The sequence below is a fragment of the Mirounga angustirostris genome, unplaced genomic scaffold, assembly GCF_029215605.1.
Source record: "Mirounga angustirostris isolate CCGP_5_RB_7025 unplaced genomic scaffold, mMirAng1.0.hap1 SCAF_6, whole genome shotgun sequence".
NCBI classification, from domain to species: domain Eukaryota; kingdom Metazoa; phylum Chordata; class Mammalia; order Carnivora; family Phocidae; genus Mirounga; species Mirounga angustirostris.
Genome location: NW_026991714.1, coordinates 111,397,391 through 111,418,042, shown reverse-complemented (window position 1 = coordinate 111,418,042; position 20,652 = coordinate 111,397,391). Strand labels below are relative to the sequence as shown.

Genomic DNA, 20,652 nt, shown 5'->3' with positions numbered 1-20,652 from the left:
TTCTGCATCTTAAATACGGTGTTGTTGCCGGAATCTACATAATAATAAAACGGCACAGAACTACATATATACTACTGTCAATTTCCTGGTTTTGAAATTGTACTATACGTATATAAAATGTAATCATTGTGGGATTTTGGGTGAACCATACAAAGGATCTTTCTGTACTATTTTTATAACTTTTTATGAATCTTAAGTATTTAAAATAAAAAAAATAGAGGAATAAAACTATAATGCACATTAGAATAATACAGAGCAAGATTATTTAAAATGCTGATTATATTGGTAGGGTCATATTTTCTTGGGGAGAGATGGAAAACATGTCTAAGGACATTCTCATCTCTATAAACTAAAGGTAATTTCCCTGAGTATAAAAAGAAGAAAGATTATTTACTCCTTTCAACAGTAAACAACTGAAATAGCTGTAAAATACATGACCAAACCCTGAGACCAGGCCAGTTCAGAAATACTAGACATTTGAACACACTAAGCAGCAGCACTAAGAGCAGGTATTGCCTCCCCATGATTCCCTATCCATTGGGAGTGTTTCTAAAATAAAACAGAACTTGTGGAGAAGAACTTAACTTAGAAACTTAGAAGACTTAGGATTTATAAGATGTAAGGAGAGGGTGGGAGACCTGATCTTCAGCAAAAAGAGAGCAGAAGCAATGCAAATTCCCAGATGTACGGATCTGTTCCATCAGTGAGTGCTGAACACGCTACACTCCTGAACTGAAGTTACCATTAAGTGATGGCAGTTTTAAGATGGATCTGAGAGCCAGAAGGTCTAGTCCCCAAGTCTGGAACACATGCCCACCTTCCTCTGGTCTAGAAACAGAGCCTCACCCTCCTATCATCTCAGATTTACCCTTTGCTGTCTACGCATGAGGATCATAAACTAAGAATCAGGCAATGTCTTTTTAGTATCCAAAACCCTTAGCACACTGGGATTGAAATATAGAATAAAGTAGTCAAGGTTCACTGAATGAATGAATGAACCTATGGTTTAAAAGCTGAAGGAATGTACCTTTTTTGTGTGTGTGTGGGGGGGTCATTAATTCCTGCTACTTAGTTCAGGTTTAAAGCCTAATCCAATGACGACCACACAGCTGAATTATGGATAGTCTGAAATGGAATGCTGTATAAATGTAAAATACCCCCAAATGTCAAAGACTTAGTACAAACAAAAGCCAAAACTCAGAATGTAAAATATCTCATTATCTTCTTTATATTGATTCCATTTTTGAATGGTACTACTGGGTTAATAAAATATTTTATTAAAATTAACTCTGTGTGTTTCTTTTTTTTATTATTACGTTATGTTAGTCACCATATAGTACTTCATTAGTTTTTGATGTAGTGTTCCATGATTCATTATTTGCGTATAACACCTAGTGCTCATTGCAATACGTGTTTCTTTTTAATTTGGATACTAGGGCATTTAATTACATATGCAGCTCACATTATATTTCTACTGGAGCACTAATCTAGAGGGCAGAGAGTGCATAATTCTTTCTTAGTTGATGCCATGAACTCATGAAGTTCTCTAAGCTCTAGCCAAGAAAGTACCTTTTGCTCATCTGAGTCTACTTTAAAGCTTCTGATGACTTTTAAGATGAAATGGTAGATATGAGATGCTTTCCGCTAGAGAAACCACAGTGGTTTTTCTAAAACACTTTGTTTTACAAACAAAGAGAAGTAGGTATGCATATGAATATATTCCATCCAAGGGGAAAAATAAAATCTAGTTGTAGAAAAACATACCTGGGATATCTGACATATAGTTTAACAATATGCATAATATTTTAATTATACTTGAAATTGGTGGGACATAAAAAAAATAAAGGAATGGGGCGCCTGGGTGGCTCAGTCGTTAAGCGTCTGCCTTCGGCTCAGGTCAGGATCCCAGGGTCCTGGGATCGAGCCCCACATAGGCTCCCTGCTCAGCGGGAAGCCTGCTTCTCCCTCTCTCACTCCCCCTGCTTGTGTTCCCTCTCTCGCTGTGTCTCTCTCTGTCAAATAAATAAATAAAATCTTAAAAAAAAAAAATTAAAAAAAAATAAAGGAAAAAGAAAACATGAAAAACAGAAGTGTCTGAACTCAGGGTTTTAGAGGTAACTTCATTTCTCTCAAGATAAAGCCTACCAAGTCTTCACATAAAACACTGTGAGCTCTGTGTGGGATAAGACAAGGAACTGTGAGCCAATTCCTCCAGAACACTTGTAGCTCTTCTCTCAAACAGTTGCTTTTTCTAAACGCAAAAGTGAGAACAAATGAGAGTTTTCACCTGAAGTTAGAGTGTGAGGGATTTTTATCTTAACACCGAAGAGATAAAACTCTTCCTGATTCATGATTAAGTTTGCCTATTTCTCCCTCTTCTGGGAGAGTTTAGGAAGCTTCCTGGAATGGTCTTACTTGCTCTCAAAGGGTCTGTGGCATTTGGCCCTACAACACAGAGGTTTCCTAGTAGATGAAGCTCTATCATCAAAGATTTCTGCCTTCCATACACTCAAGTCCCCTCCACACTCTGAATCTACATCTCCACCTAACTTCTCCTGGAAGACTGATTTGATCAAGTTGCTTCTTGAAAGCTAACAGGATTATCCATTTCTTAGTGATTGCTATCATTAAATTTCTAAGAGTAAAATCTCTCTATGTCCTGCCTATACCCTTCGTGTACAAGTCAGTAAATTAAACTATGTATTACACAAATGAAATGGATCCCAGTAGTAGAAAACTTTGGTGCTATCCTGTTTTCTAACTACAGTGCAGATAAACTTTCCTTTTTCAATGGATACTTTAAACAAAGTTCTAAAAATGCTTTCTATAGTTCTGGCATTTGGTATTAGAGGGTGCTGATTTAGATACCCTTAAAATTTATGACCAGATAAGTCACTCAATTGCTAAAATAGTCATATTTAATTTGTTCTTAGCCTTGAAAAACAATTCTATTTTTCAGTTAGTGGTTTCAGATGTATCCACGAAAGTTACAGTACAATTGTTTAAAAATCAGTGTAAAGATACACATAATAGGATTCTTGTTGTATTGTAATAAATACATGCGGCTAGCATGATGTCTCAGCCACACAGATGGCTCCTGTCAGCATGTAGCTCATTGAAACATAGGCCATATTCAATAAAAATGACTAGACATCAATAACTTAAAAATAATTACATGCTCACATTATAATTATTTGTTTAAACACCAAAGTATATGTATATTTCACTTAAAAAATACTTCTAGTGGCATATGCTATATATAAACAATAGTGAATATAAACAAAGACCTCCACAAAGAAATAAATCCTTTAATTCCCTCTGAAATATATATGAGTAGTAATATAACACCTCTCCAATTGGGATAAAATGAAATACCAAAGTATAAAATCAGGACATAAATCTCATGTAAAAATTAATAATGCTGCCCACTCCCAAATCAGGAAGATGTACAGAATAAAAGAAAAAGGACTTAGGAGAGAGTCCTCTTAAGAAAAATCTTTAGGTTGTGATCTTCCTTTCATTTAATATTTTATCTTATCTCCCAGGCAAGCAAAAAAAGGGAGGGAGCAGAGTTCTTTAATAGTACATAATAGCATGCTGCTAGGAAGTAGGCAAACTCCTTCTCCTTTGGAAATTACGAACAGTTGACATGAATTCTGTTATATGTCTGTGATAAAGTTTTCTGATTTTATCTTTTCTATTTTATAAATAGTTATGATAGGAACATACATGACTATGGTATTTTGAACTATATGCATAATCCAGTAAATCTCAGACATGAGAACCTAATTCTAAGCACAAAGAATTGCTGATAATGCTGACCATATTCTAATTGTTGAATTTATGTAAGTTATATACATATCTATTAAATAGACCATAAAATGGATTAAATCTTTGATTCACTACTAGAAAGTAATTCTAAGAGAACATTTTAAAATGCATATAAAATCATCTTTTCTCACCTCTTTGCCATATAATAAAGTGAGTTCTTAGAATATGAGAGAAAACTAGTAACAGATCTAATTGTGTATATTCTGAATTTCAACTGGTAGGCAACTTTCCCACTGATACTGATACAACAGCATTTATTTCTACACTCAATTTTAATAGTAATACAGGTGGGCCATTATGTGACAGGCCAGGTAGATCCTTTGGGTCCATCTTACAATCCCTTCTTTGAGATTCAAAGGGATAAATAATAAGAGAGTTGATGGTTTGAGTCTAGAAATGTTTTCTTTTTTGATATTTTGGCTTCTCTAGTTCATTTAAGATATTTAAACAAAGGCTCTGTAAAATGTATATATTGTGAAAATTTGAATTTACTTAATGTGCAAATCTTCAAACACTGATGTTAAATGCTTTGAAACAATATTGGAAATATGTTAAAAATATTTACTTCAGTCCAAGATAATGCTATTTATAAGAACATGCTTGTACACAAATCAATAATGTCATACTATCTTTAAAAATAAACTTTTATAAGTTTATACATTTTAATGAATCTTCTCACATAATCACCATCTTTTCTCACATAATCACCATCTTCCTACTATTCCTAGCTTACTTCAACTGTTTTTGCGTGAATGATTAGATACCTTCCCACATTGTTGCTGTTCTTTTCCATGTTACCCATTTCACCACTTTACTGGTATTCTTTCTGTCCCTCAGATGAGAATATTTCACCGGCAGCAGACTTATCCACTCTCCTCTGAAAGTAGCATCTTCTCCTATAGCTCATTCTTATCTCTCTTCCCTCTTTCTTTCCCTCCCTAAATTTGAAATCCATCTCCTTTATCTTCCTTCATTTCTTCAAAAAATGTCTATTTTTTTTTTCATGTTTCTTTCCATATCCTAAGTGGCTGCCAACAAGTACTATGGACGGTATCTCTCTCTTCTCCACCATCCTTCTCTGCCTTCTACTACAACCAGATTTCTTCCTCGGATGCCAGGAAATGTTCCGAGGACATGCTTACATATGCCTCATAAACCTCTGAAGTAGATTCTACTTCAGATCCTCAACTAAGAGTGTCAAGAAGGGCATTTAAATTTCCCAAGATATTCAGGGAATGGTAAAGAACAAGGACTCAGACTATAACCTTTAATCTTCCCAAAGTCTTATTAGCCAGATCAAAAAATGTTACCTACACTCCACCTGGGGATTTTGAAACATTAACATATTTTGATTCCCCAAATTGCTACCTAACAAACTCATTCTGGCCAAAGAAGGATCCCACTGCACCTCCCCATCATCAACATTTTGTTTAAAGATGTTGGGTTCCTGCTAAAAAACAAACATGTAGAGTAAAGTATAACTTTTTAGAAGAGAAAAGAAAATCTTTATTATAGTAAATGGTTTCTAAAATAAAGTAATTTTATTTCAAATGAATGCTAAGTCCAAAAAAACATAAAAATCAGAGAATAAACTCAGTATTTAATGTTAATAGCTAATAATTATCACTTAACTAAGTAAATAAATATATGTAACTACCTCTTTAACTAAATACAACTCAGTAAAACTACTTTTCCAGTAATTCCTGGATAAAATTTTAAATTCTATTTTCAAATGGACTTTACACCAACTTCAACTATTTCCCTAAACATACAACTGTGTTGCAGCCAAAATCATACACTTACTATTGCCTAAATGTATCTTCCTACCTCATCACCTTTACTTGTACTGTTCCTTTTGTAAGGGATATTTCTCCCATTTCAAACTGCCAAACCTCTCTCAATCCTTCAAGGCTCCTCAGTGTGCCTTTGGGGAAAGGAACCTTGAACTAGTGGTCAGTGGCCTGAAGTTAGAGTACTCCCTCAGCCACTGATTAATTATGGAAACTTTAATATGCCATTTAATCTCCCTGCCTTTTGTTAACTTAGATAACTGTAAAACAAAAGTGCTAAGCCAGGTGATTCCTATAGTAGTAGATGACAAGGAAGCCTAAAGTCTGGGTTTGTTAGCAGTGCTAGGCTAGAAAACTGACCTTCATTTCACCCAAAATTATAGTAAAACTAACTGAGGAATGTCTTGGGGTTGTTTTGTACCATTTACTTTTGTCTGATTAACAGCCAGTTTTCAGAACAGAAAGATCGAGGAACCCAGAGATGGTATAAAAACTCCCATGAGGATGGGAAAATGGAACTTCTCACACTTAAAGAAATCACCAATCTTCTTAGTGTCTGAAAGCACAAACATCTGGAGAAACAGGGAAAGCCTAAACCCCCATCTACAAGCAAGAGGCACAGTCTTATTTTGCAATTTCCTTCAAATAGGTAAGTTTCCACATCCTTTAAAGAAATATATCATCTCTGTCTACCGGCATCTTTTACTTTCTAGAATTCAACCACAACCTTCACCTTTTTCACCAAGCTCCTTGATTCTTCCAACTAGACTTTCCCAATCCTCTGAACCTAACAGAACTCGCTACACTTTAATTGTATCACATCACCAGTTCCTTTAATAAACACTTGCTAATGGAGGAAAGAATCCTTATTGGTCTGTATATTTTCTTTCCCAATTCTTACTTCTACTTCAAGAGCCTAATAACTGAGATGGGAGAAGCTCACAAACTTTTGTTGAATAAATTAATTATTAGCATTGTACCTTATGTAGAGCACACAAAAAATAATTACTTACTAGATGAAAATGAAAAAAAGTATTTTATAAACTTTAAAGCCTGTAGCTAAGTTTTAAATATTAGATTGTTGATTATATTAACCATTATAGTTCCCTGTTCATTTCTGTTACTAGGATTCCACTGCTAAAATAAGGCAAAAGAAGAGTCAAAGGTGGCTTATTAGGCATTCTCTTAACAAAAAATGTCTATTAGTTGGCACCCAACAACAGGATTATGATGACTGGATGGCCATGTGATGATTCTCTGGCTCAGGCACATCCTGAACTTAGTTTCAGACCTCAGTGTATGTTAGCCTAAATATGTTTTCAAAAACAAGAAACATGGTTACTTTCTACTGTTTAGAAGAAACTATTCCCTAACCATGCGTAAAACATAACCTTTACTATCTATATCTTAATGCATTTATACTTAACAGCCTCAACATTTGAGTAATTATAATAGAATATATTTGAAAAATTTCAACAACAACAAAAGAATAAGCTACATCACATATTTCCAAAGAGTCATGCTGCTAAAGAGGGAAGACTGCTTTTTTGGATTTCTATTTCTTTTAGGGCATGGGGAAAATACTCTCATAAATACATGCAATGAGAGGAGACTAAACACTCAAATAAAATGGGCTATATAGTGTGCAGAATGGAAAAGCTACTAAATGCACATTCATTTATATAAGACACACAAGAGAAGCTTTAGAAAGTACATGAACACCTACGAGACAAGAAAAATCAACTTACCTAAAAAAAAAAAAAAATTACAGCCATGGCAGATTCAAAATTATTAGATTAGAGTAAAAAGAGTGGAACAAACATCAAAAGAGTAAATGACATGAGAAGAGGTTAAGGTCATATGTTACTTACAGGAATTCTTCTCCAGGGTGTTTGAGTATATTTATCAGCATATGTGCATTTTTCCTCTTTAGATTTTTGGTGACAGTTACACCGAGTTGCCTGAATAAAACCACAAATTTTTACACTGGTATAATTCTATAAACACACATATACATACAAAAATAATTAGAGGCTCTCTTAAGGGGTAAAAGACCACCATCACAAAAAAAGGGCAAACATCCAGGTCTATTCAATAGTCTCCCATCTTATTTAGAGACTGGATTCTAGAGTCAGTCAGTAAAGCTAAAATTTTGAATAGTAAAAATTAACCTTGGGAATCTCTTACATTGTCCATAAACACACTATCTATGATCTTATATACATAAATATATACAATACTATTGTATATAAATGTAGAATATATATACAACATACAGATTATAAAGAATACAATTGCAAAATATAATGTACTACATTGGTACTACAGTCACTACACCAGTTTCTTAAATTCATTTTTGATGGCACTCTATGGATATTAAATACCACAGTCCATAGATAAGGTTGTCTATTCACATGTGTAGTGCTTTTAAGCCTCCTTAATGAGGTGTTAACCTTATTGGACTAAAGAATTTGAAGGACCACTGCCTTTTGACAAGACATATCTGACCATTTCAGTTCACAAATGAATTCTCTACATATGATTCCACTTAAAGCATACTCATTTAGTCATTTATACAACACAAAGCAATGTACCTATTGTGGAAACTCTGGTCTCTCAAATAAATAATGATCAAATTTAAAAAAAGAATGAAAAGATTGATAATGAGAATTTCTCCTTAGTGTGAAGTTGGAATATACCATATTATTTATTAAACAACCTCACCAGAGGTAAACATACTTTCTTGTAGGAAAACCCACATAACAAATTCTTGACTACTGCATCAAATTAAAATTAGGTGTCTTATTTTTAAAAATTTACCAAAATTCAGCATTTTTCTTAATTTTAATCAGATCATTCCATTTTCTTTCTTTCTTTTTTTTTTTTAAAGATTTTATTTATTTGACAGAGACACAGCGAGAGAGCGAACACAAGCAGGGGGAGTGGGAGAGGGAGAAGCAGGCTTCCCGCAGAGCAGGGAGCCTGATGTGGGGCTCGATCCCAGCACCCTGGGATCATGACCTGAGCCGAAGGCAGACGCTTAACGACTGAGCCACCCAGGCGCCCCTCCATTTTCCATATATAAAATAAGATCTAATTAAAAACAAAAATCTCTGTAGTATAGACATTTTTCCATTCCTTACAGTACAGGTGAAATATTTCCCATTCCTAAGAAATGGGACAGTGACTGAAACAAAATTCACTATATAAGTAGGCAAATTAAGAGTCTCATGGGGGCACCCGGGTGGCTCAGTTGGTTTAGCGTCCGACTCTTGGTTTCGGCTCAGGTCATGATCTCAGAGTCCTGAGATGGAGCCCCGCGTCTGGCGTGGCGCAGAGTCTGCTTGAGATTCTCTCTCTCCCTCTCCCTCCACCCCTCCCCCTGCTCACACTCTCTCTCTCAAAAATAAAATAAAAAAAAAAAATCTGTAAAAAAAAGTCATAGAATTCACTATAATAGGATGTAACTTTTAATATATATGGAAGGTATATAAAAAAAGAGTATTTATCTTAATGCAAGCACATTATGTATTCTACCCTGACTACTGCAGTTCCAGAAGCAATTTCCTTTCCTTTTTGTAATCTATCTGCTAACATATGAAGAACACTATTTGGCAAATGTTTGAATTTTTCATAATTTGAAAAACCTAGTTTTTAGTGACACTTCAATAGATGTAAAACAACTACCCAAATCATTCTCTGTCCACATGCTTTTCTTTTTGCTAATAGATTGTTTGGATGATCACATTCTATGTAGTCCCGTATTGAGGGAAGTGTATCCTACCTTTTGACCCAATGATACATTTTGATTAGTCTGAACCAATCAGATTAATCCCATTTCACCATGCTTAGAAAGGGACAAAGAATCCAAACCTAGCCAATAAAACATGTAAAAAGTCTGGGTAATTGCTGAGAAAGTGCTCTTGATTTTAAAAATAGGCATGCTAGAGGGATGCCTGGGTGGTTCAGTCAGTTAAGCATCCAACTTCTGGTTTTGGCTCAGGTCATGATCTTAGAGTTGCGGGATAGAGCCCCGCGTCAGTTCCGTGCTCGGCGTGGAGTCTGCTGGAGAGTCTCTTCCTCTCCCTCTCCCTCCCTTTCTCTTTCTCTCTTTCTGAAATAAATATCTTTAAAAAAAAAAAATAGGCATGCTAGAGAAAACAGGTCATTTTCCTACATCTGGGGACTAATACAGAAGTATGTGACACATAGAACTATAGAAGACATCTTGTAACCATCACAGGACATACAAAAAGATTCCAGAAAAGCCAACCTAGAACTTCACCATTACCCAAATGACCATTTAAGTAACCATGAGATCTATACAATTTTGCTATTTGAGTTTACAAATGTTCTAATTTTTAAGTCACTGTTGGTTAGGGACTTTTACTTGGAACTTATAACATCTTAAGATATGCATTGATTTACTAGCTGGGTGATTTGGGGCAAGTCATTAAATAAGAGTTAATATTTATCATGTACCCATGGTCCAGGTATAGCATTAGGTAGTTTGCATACATAGTTTATTAAACTACCATAATCCTATATGGTATTATTTTTATTACCCCCACATACAGAAGAGGCTTAGGAGAAATTAAGTAACTTCCCTAGGACAACATGGTTATTAAGTTTCAGGGCCGGATTTGAACCCAGTATATGCAGCTTTTCATAGCTGGTCATAGTTTTTCAAATATATGGCAGTGCTAACTGCTTAAGCGGACTTCTACTTTCTATGGCTCTATAAAGAAAATTCTACACTAATAATTTCACTGATTATTGAGGGTTCAATGAGTAAATGTATCTAAATTAACTATTACTTAACTAGTATACTGAGAGGAAAATAAAAGGGCATTCTCAGCATCTTAAATGAGGTTTAAATAGCTGAGCTTCTATACGATCCAGTTAAATACTTAGAGCACTGCAATCTGATTTTATATATGCACATTTCACACAAAATATGAATTCAACACTTTATACTGTCACTTTTCTGAAAGTCTGCATGCAAACCCAGGTTGGGGTGAGTGTATATTTAAAAAAAAAAAAAAAGATAAAAGGCATAGAAAGCTAGAACTAGAAAGGGACTTTGAAATCACCTAGAAAATCCTTCACATTTTTTCCTTCTTTTTCCTTAAATTCCAGTGTAATTAACATACAGTGATAGATTAGTTTGAGATGTATAACCCAGTGATCCACCAATTACATACATTACTGTGTTCATCAAGACAAGCACAGTCCTAATCCCCTTCACGTATTTCACCCACCTCCCTACCCACTTCCCCTTTAGTAACCATCTGTTAGTTCTCTATAGTTAAGAGTTTGTTTCTCACCTCCCCCACCATTATTTGGTTGTTTTGTTTCTTAAATTCCACACATGAATGACATCCTATGGCATTTGTCTTATTCTAACTGGCTTATTTCATTTAGCATTATACTCTGCCTCTATCCATGTTGTTGCAAATGGCAAGATTTCATTCTTTTTTTATGGCTGAATAATATTCCAATACATATACATATATATAAGCATGTGTGTAATGGAATACATATATATGTGTGTATATACATATACATATATATTACACATATATGTATTACATACCCATCCACACACACACTCTCATATATATATCTTCTTTATCCATTCATCTATTGATGGACACTTGGGTTGCTTCTATAGTCTGGCTATTGTAAATAATGTTAAAATAAACACAGGGGTGTGTTTATCCCTTCAAATAGTGGGTTTTTTTTTTTAATTTTTTAAAAGATTTTATTTATTTATTTGACAGAGAGAGATACAGCGAGAGAGGGAACACAGCAGGGGGAGTGGGAGAGGGAGGAGCAGGCTTCCCAAGCAGGAGCCTGATGCGGGGCTCAATCCCAGGACCCTGGGATCATGACCCAAGCTGAAGGCAGACACTTAACGACTGAGCCACCCAGGCGCCCCTTAAATAGTGTTTTTGTATTCTTTGGGTAAATACCCAGTAGTGCGATTACTGGATCATAGAGTAATTCTATTTGTAACTTTTTCAGGAACTTCCATATTGTCTTTCACAGTGGCTGCACCAGTTTGCATTCCCAACAACAGTGTACAAGGGTTCCTTTTTCTCTACATCCTCGCCAACACTTGTTGTTTCTTGAGTTACTTTAGCCATTTTGACAGGTGGGAGGTGATATCTCACTATGGTTTTGATTATCCCTGATGATAAATGATATCATTTCATGTGTCTGTTGGCCATCTGTAGGTCTTCTTTGGAGGAATGCCTGTTCATGTCTTCTGCACATTTTTAAACTGGATTGTCTTTTTGGTATTGAATTGTGTAAGTTCTTTACATATTTTGGATACTGACCCTTTCTTGAATAGGTCATGAGCAAATATCTTCTCCCATTCAGTAGGTTGTCATTTACTTTTGTTGGTTGTTTCCTTTGCTGTGCAGAAGCTTTTTATTTTGATTAAGTCCCAATAGTTTATTGTTGCTTTTGTTTCCCTTGCCTCAGAAGAATATTGCTATGACCAATGTCAAAGAAATTACTGCCTGTGCTCTCTTCTAGGATTTTTATGGTTTTAGATCTCATATTTAGGTTTTAATCCATTTTTAAAAGATTTCATTTATTTATTTGAGAGAGAGAGAGAGACAGAAAATGAGTGGGGGGAGGGGTAGAGGGAAAGAGAGAAGCAGAGCCCCTATTGAGCAGGGAGCCTGACATGGGGCTCAACCCAGGATGCTGAGATCATGCCCTGAACTGAAGGCAGACACTAAACCGACTAAGCCACCCAGGCACCCTGGTCTTTAATCAATTTTGAGTTTATTTTTGTGTATAGTGTAAGAAAATTGTCCAGTTTCCTTCTTTTGCATGTAGTTGTTCAGTTCTCCCAACACGATTTGATAAAGAGATGATCTTTCCCATTGCATATTCCTGCTTCCTTTGTAGAGTAATTGACCACATAATTGGTTTATTTCTGGGCTTTCTATTCTGTTCCACTGACCTATGTGTCTACTTTTATGCCAGAGGCATTCTGTTTTGATTACTACAGCTTTGTAATATAACCTGACATCTAAAATACCTCCAGTTTTGTTTTTCAAGATTGTTTTGGCTATTTGGGGTCTTTTGTGGTTCCATACAAATTTTAGGATTCCTTCTTCTAGTTCTGTGAAAAATGCTGTTGGTATTTTGATAGCAACAGTATTAAATCTGTAGATTGCTTTGGGTAGTACAATTTAACAATATTTGTTCTTCCAATCCATGAGTATGGAATATTTTTCTTTTTTTTTCTTTTTTTTAAGATTTTATTTATTTGGCAGAGAGAGCACAAGCAGAGGAAGAGAGAGGGAGAAGCAGGCTCCCTGCTGAGCAAGGAGCCCGATGTGGGACTTGATCCCAGGACCCTGCGATCATGACCCGGACCAAAGGCAGCTGCTTGCTTAACCGATTGAGCCACCCAGGTGTTCCTGGAATATTTTTCAATTTCTTTCTGTCATATTCAATTTCTTTCATCAATATTTTATACTTTTCAGAGTACAGGTCTTTCACCTCTTCGGTTAAGTTTATTCCTAGGTATCTTATTATTTTTGGTGCAATGGCAAATGGGATTGTTTTATTAATCCCATTAATTTCTGCTACTTCGTTATTAGTACGTAGAAATACAACAGATTTCTGTATGTTGATTCTGTATCGTACAAGTTTACTGAATTCATTTATTAATTCTAGTAAGTTTTTTGATGGAGTCTTTGTGTTTTCTATATGGAGTATCATGTTATCTGCAAAGAGTGAACATTTTTCTTCTTCCTTACCAATATGGAGGACTTTTATTTCTTTTTGTTGCCTAACTGCTGTGGCTAGGACTTCCAGTACTATGTTGAATAAAAGTGGTGAGAGTGGACATCCTTTCTTGCTTCTGCCCTTAGAGGAAAAGCTCTCAGTCTTTCCCCATTGAGTATGTTAGCCATGGGTTTTTCATATGTGACCCTTATTATGTTGAGATATGTTCTGTCTAACCTACTTTGTTGAGAATTTTTATCTTGAACAATGTTATAATTTATCAAATGCTTTTTCTGCCATCTCTTGAAATGATCATATCTTTTCTCTTATTGAGGTGATGTATCACATTGACTGACTGGCAAATCTTGAACCATCCTTGCATCCCAGCAATAAATCCCACTTGATCATGGCAAATGATTGTTTAAATGTATTGTTGGATTCAGTTTGCTAATATTTTGTTGAGGGATTTTGCAACTATATTCATCAAAGATACTGCCCTAAAGTTCTTTTTGTGATGTCTTTACCTGATTTTGTTTGTTGGTAGTTTTTTGATTACTGATTTAATTCCATTCCGAGTAACTGCTCTTTTCAAATTTTCTATTTCTTCCTGCTTCAGTTTTGCAAGGTGACATTTCTAGGAATTTATCCATTTCCTCTAGGTTGTACTGTTTGTTGGCATATAATTTTTCAAAATATTCTCTTACAATCATTTGTATTTCTGTGCTCTTGGGTGTTATTTCTCCTCTTTCATTTCTGATTTTGAGTCCTCTTTTTTTTTTCTTAATGAGTCTAGATTAGATGTTTATCAATTTTGCTGAACTTTTCAGAGAATCAGCTCCTGATTCCATTGATCTGTTCTATTGTTTAAGTTTCTGTATCATTTATTTCTGCTCTAGTCTATTATTTCATTATGCTGGTTAGGGTTTTGTTTGTTCTTTTTCTAGCTCCTTTGGGTGTAAGGTTAGGTTGTTTATTTGAAATATTTCTTGCTTAAGGTAGCAATTTTCATTTCTCTCCATATAATTTTTTATTTCTTCTTTGATTTCTTGGTTGACCCATTCATTGTTTAATAGTAGTTAGTTAGTTAAATCTGGAATCTGTGCTCTTTCCAGATTTTTTTCTTGTGGTTTATTTCTAGTTTCATAGTGCTGTAGTCAGAAAAGATGTATGGTATGACTTTGATCTTTTTGAATTTGTTGAGACTGGTTTTGTGGTTTAATATGTGATATATTCTGGAGAATGTACCATGTGCACTTGGAATGTTCCGAGTATTTTTCTTATTATTATGTTCAATTAGCCAACATACAGTACATCAATTTTTGATGTAGTGTTCAACGATTCACTAGTTGCGTATAACACCCAATGCTCATCACCACACATGCCCTCCTTAATACCCACCACCTGGTTACCCCATTCCCCCCGCCCCCTGTAACCCTGTTTGTTTCCCAGAGTCCAGAGTCTTTCATGGTTTATCTCCCTATCTGATTTCTTCCCATTCATTTTCCTTCCCTTTCCCTATGGTCCTCTGTGCTATTCCTTATGTTCCACATATGAGTGAAACCATATGATAACTGCCTTGCTCTGATTGACTTATTTCACTTAGTATAATCCCCTCCAGTTCCATCCATATTGATGCAGATGGTGGGTATTCAACCTTTCTGATGGCTGAGTAACATTACATTGTATATATGAACCATATCTTCTTTATCCATTCATCTGTTGAAGGACATCTCAGCTCCTTCCACAGTTTGGCTATTGTGTACATTGCTGCTATGAACACTGAGGTGCATGTGCCCCTTCTTTTCACTACATCTGTGTTTTGGGGTAAATACCTAGTAGTGCAATTGCTGGGTCATAGGGTAGCTCTATTTTTAACGTCTTGAGGAACCTCCATACTGTTTTCCAGAGTGGCTATACCAGCTTGCATTCCCAACAACAGTGTAACCCCTTTCTCCACATCCTCACTAACACTTGTTTCCTGTCTTGTTAATCTTTGCCATTCTAACTGGTGTAAGGTGGCATTTCACTGTGGTTTTGATTTGTATTTCCCTGATGGCTAGTGATGTTGAACATTTTTTCATGTGTCTGTTAGCCATTTGTATGTCTTCTTTGGAGAAGTGTCTGTTCATGTCTTCTGCCCATTTTTTGACTGGATTGTTGTTTTTTGGGTATGAAAAGTTCTTAATAGATCTTGGATACCAGCCCTTTATCTGTAATGTCATTTGCAAATATATTCTCTCATTCCATAGGTTGCCTCTTAGTTTTGTTGACTGTTTCCTTTGCTGTGCAAAAGCTTTTTATCTTGATGAAGTCCCAATAGTTCATTTTTCCTTTTGTTTCCCTTGCCTTTAGAGATGTGTCTTGAAAGAAGTCACTTTGGCCAATGTTGAAGAGGTTACTGCCTATGTTCTCTTCTAGGATTTTGATGGATTCCTGTCTCACACTGAGGTCTTTCATCCATTTTGAGTTTATCTTTGTATATGGTGTAAGATAATGGTCCAGTTTCATTCTTCTGCATGCGGCTGTCCAATTTTCCCAACAATATTTGTTGAAGAGACTGTCTTTTTTTCCATTGGATATTCTTTCCTGATTTGTTGAAGATTAGTTGGCCATAGAGTTGAGGGTCCATTTCTGGGGTCTCTATTCTGTTCCACTGATCTGTGTGTCTGTTTTTGTGCCAATACCATGCTGTCTTGACGATCACAGCTTTATAATATAGCTTGAAGTCAGGCATTGTGATGACTACAGCTTTGGTTTTCTTTTTCAACAATCCCCTGGCGATCCAGAATCTGATTCCATACAAATTTTAGGATTGTTTGCTCCAGCTCTGTGAAAAATTGTCGATGGTATTTTTATAGGGACTGCACTGAAAGTGTAGATTGCTCTAGGCAGCACAGACCTTTTCACAATGTTTATTCTTCCAATCCATGAGCATGGAATGTTTTTCTATCTCTTTGTGTCTTCCTCAGTTTCTTTCACAAGTGTTCTGTGGTTTCTAAAGTATAGATCCTTTATCTCTTTAGTTAGGTTATTCCTAGGTATGTTACGGTTTTTGGTGCTATTGTAAATGGATTCCTTAATTTCTCTTTATTCAGCCACATTGTTCGTATATAGAAATGCAACTGATTTCTGTGCATTGATTTTGTGTCCTGCCACATTGCTGAATTGCTGTATGAGTTCTAGTAATTTGGGGGTGGAGTCTTTTGGGTTTTCCACATAAAGTATCATGTCATCTGTGAAGAGAGTTTGACTTCTTCTTTGCCAATTTGGATGCTTTTTATTTCTTTTTGTTGTCTGATTGCTGAGGCTAAGACTTCTAGTACTATGTTGAACAAAAGTGGTGAAAGCGGGCATCCCTGTCGTGTTTCTGACCTTAAGGGAAAAGCTCTCAGTTATTCCCCACTCAGAATGATATTTGCTGTGGGCTTTTCATAGATGGCTTTTATGATATTGAGGTATGTTCCCTCTATCCCTATATTCTGAAAAGTTTTAATCAGGAAAGGATGCTATATTTTGTTACATGCTTTTTCTGCATCAATTGAGAGGATCATATGGTTCTTTTCTCTTTTGTTAATGTGATCTATCACACTGATTGACTTGCAAATGTTGAACCAGTCTTGCATCCCAGGAATAAATCCCACCTGGTTGTGGTGAATAATCCTTTTAATGTACTATTGGAGCCTATTGGCTAGGATCTTGTTGAGTATTTTGGCATGCATGTTCATGAGGGATATTGGTCTGTAATTCTCCTTTTTGATGGGGTCTTTGGGATCAGGGTAACGCTGACCTCATAGAATGAGTTTGGAAGTTTTCCTTCCTTTTCTATTTTTTGGAACAGCTTCAATAGAATAGGTATGACTTCTTCTTCTTTAAATGTTTGGTAGAATTCACCTGGGAAGCCATCTGGCCCTGAACTCGTTTTTTGGGAGGTTTTGATTACTGTCTCAATTTCCTTGCTGGTTATTGGTCTGTTCAGATTGTCTATTTTCTCCCTGTCTCAGTCTTGGTAGTTTAGAAGTATCCAGGAATGCATCCATTTCTTCCAGATTGCCTAGTTTGTTGGCATACAGCTGCTGGTAATAAGTTCTAATAATTGTCTCTATTTCCTTGGTATTAGTCATGATTTCTCCCCTTTCATTCATGATTTTATTAATTTGGGTCCTTTCTCTCTCTCTCTCTCTCTCTTTTTTTTTTTTTTGGTTAAGTCTGGCCAGAGGTTTATCGATCTTATTCTTTTAAAGAACCAGCTTCTAGTTTCGTTGATCTGTTCTACTGTTCTTCTGGTTTCTGTTTCATTGATTTCTGCTCTAATCTTCATTATTTCTCTTGTCCTGCTTGGTTTAGGCTTTATTTGCTGTTCTTTCTCCAAGTCCTTTAGGTGTTAAGGTTAGCTTGTGCATTTGGGATTTTTCTAATTTTTTGAGAGAGGCTTGGATGGCTCTGTACTTCCCTCTAAGGACCGTCTTTGCAGTATCCCACAGGTTTTAAACCAATGTTTTCATTTTCATTGGTTTGCATGAATTGTTTAAGTTCCTTTTTAATTTCCTGGTTGACCCATTCATTCTTTAGCAGGATGCTCTTTAACCTCCAAGTGTTTGCATTCCTTCCAAATTTTTGATTGTGGTTGAGTTCCAGTTTCAAAGCATTGTGGCCTGAAAATATGCAGGGAATGATCTCAAATCTTATGGTATCAGTTGAGACCTGATTTGTTACCAGCATGTGATCTATTCTGGAGAAAGTTCCCTGTGCACTCAAGAAGAATGAGTATTCTGTTGTTTTAAGATGGAATGTTCTGTCTATATCTACGAAGTCCATCTGGTCTAATGTGTCATTCAGAGCTCTTGTTTCTTTGTTGATCTTCTGATTAGATGATCTGTCCGTTGCTGGGAGTGGAGTATTGAAGTCTCCTGCTATCAATGTATTATTATCAATATGATTTTTTATTTTGGTTACTGGTTGGTTTATGTAATTGGCTGCTCCCATGTTGGGGGCATAGATATTTACAATTGCTAGATTTTCTTGTTGGAAAGACCCTTTAAGTATGATATAGTGTCCCTCTACATATCTTACTTACAGTCTTTGGTTTAAAATCTAATTTGTTATGAGGATTGCTACCCCAGCTTTCTTTTGAGGTCCACTGGTGTGGTAAATGGTTCTCCATCCCCTCACTTTCAGTCTGGAGGGGTCTTTAGGTTCAAAACAAGTCTCTTGTAGACAGCATATGGATGGGTCCTGCTTTTTTATCCAACCTGAAACCCTGTTTTTTTTGATGGGAACATTCAGCCTGTTCACATTGAGAGTAACTATTGAAAGATATGAATTTAGTGCCATTGTATTGCCTGTAAAGTCCCTGTTTCTATAGATTGTCTCTGTTAATTTCTGGTCTATATTACTTTTGGCATCTTTCTTCTTTTATAGAACCCCCCTTAATATTTCTTGCAGGGCTGGCTTGGTGGTCACATATTCTTTCAGTTTCTGCCTGTCCTGAAAGCTCTTTATATCTCTGTCCGTTCTGAATGACAGCATTGCTGGATAAAGTGTTCTGCCTGCATGAATATGTCTTGCCAGCCCTTTCTGGCTTGCCAGGTCTCTGTGGATAGGTCTGATGTTATTCTGATGTTCCTCCCTCCGTACATAAGAAATCTCTTAACCCTAGCTGCTCTAAGGTTAGCTTCCTTGGCTCTAAGATTTGCAAGCTTCACTATTATATGTTGGGGTGTTGATCTATTTTTATTGATTTTGGGGGGGTCCTCTCTGCCTCTTGCACAGGAATGCTTGTTTCCTTCTCCAGATTAGGGCAGTTCTCAGCTATGACTTGCTCAAATATACCTCCTAGTCCTCTCTCTCTACCCCCTCAGGGATCCCAATAATTCTGACACTGGAACATTTCATGGCATCACTGATCTCTCTAAGTCTATTTCATGGGCTAGGGATAGCTGCCTATCCCTATTTTCCTCAGCTTCCTTCCTTTCTATCAGCTTATCTTCTGGATCACTGATTCGATCTTCTGCCTCGTTTACCCAGAATGTTAGAGTACCAGTTTAGACTGCATCTCATTCATACCATTTTTAAGTTCGGCCTGATTAGATCTCATTTTTGCCCTTAGAGATTCTATACTGTCACTAATATTTTTTTCCAGCCTAGCTATTGACTTCATGATTGCTATCCTGAATTCTATCTCTGACCTCTTGTTTATATCCATATCCATTAGTTCTCTGACAGAGGACAATTGTCTCTGGTTCTTTTCTTTGTTGGGAGTTCCTCCTCCTAGTCATTCTGTCGAGGGATGGTTGAGCGAATGAACAGAGTCCAAAATATCTCAAGCAAAATGCACCCCAGAAAAACCCCAAAGTGGTCGAAAGCTACCAGAGATATGCAACCAAAGCCAAGATGATCCAAAACAAAACAAAACGGCGGGGGGGGAGAGAGATTATAATCTCTCAGGGTGGACAAAGCAGAGTGATCTGCCTGTTCCTGATTGATTTTTGGTCTCTGTGTTAAAAGACACTATATCCCCAAATTGCAAAGAAATCAGAATATTATATATATATATATTCTTGATATGTATGTGTATATATATCAAGATAAAATTGAATAGAGTGAAAAACAGGCTAGTATGGGGCATAAATCTACAAAACATAGATGTGAAAAACATAAAAGTTAAAAAGCAACTTAAAAACATAAGTTGGGAAGAATCTATTTGAAACAAGAACAGGGTAAAAAAAAAAAAAGAAAAGAAAAGAAAAGAAACAAAAGAAGAAATGTAAAATTTTAGCCTGAAGTATAAACGAGTTGTGAGGGAACACGTGGAGCTCCCTATATTATTTTCCCCTGTTGCTGGAGTTTTACAGTCCTGTGGGAAATTAAGCTTATCATTCACCTGTTCTTCCAGTCTGTCTTCTGGGAGAAGGGTCTGCTGCTCAGCTTCTCGGGCGTCTTTGCCTGGGTAGGGATGCCCCCCCACCCCTTGTCAGGGGGATGGGCTTAATGTGAACTGGTCAGCTGTGTGGCTTTTGTTCCCTGGTGTCTTTCCACTTCTCTTTAGAGGGTCAGAGCATATATGGCTATGTGGGAATCTGTGGCCCAGAGCAAAAAGTAGTCATTTTTTTGCTTGTAGAGATCCAGATAAATCTTCTTACATCTCAGGCTGAATTTGTGTGTGTTCAGAGTGGTTTGATAGATATCCAGCTCACACCATTCATGCCCACTGCAGCTCTCCCAGTGGAGTTACGGGGACCTGCGAGTGTCTCTGCACTTTGTGACTTTGCATTGCTAG

General features: G+C 36.3%; 1 protein-coding gene across 10 annotated transcripts in view; it reads right to left on the bottom strand.

Annotated features, from left to right (window-relative positions):
- The window catches only part of CCSER2 (coiled-coil serine rich protein 2), a 189,848-nt gene that overhangs the window by 24,256 nt on the left and 144,940 nt on the right, over positions 1-20,652 (bottom strand). For all 10 annotated transcript variants that reach the window (XM_054508247.2, XM_045878232.3, XM_045878229.3 and 7 more), the window contains one exon: positions 7,493-7,582. In XM_054508247.2, the coding sequence (XP_054364222.1) occupies positions 7,493-7,582 (90 nt within the window). The remainder of the gene's footprint in view (positions 1-7,492; positions 7,583-20,652) is intronic.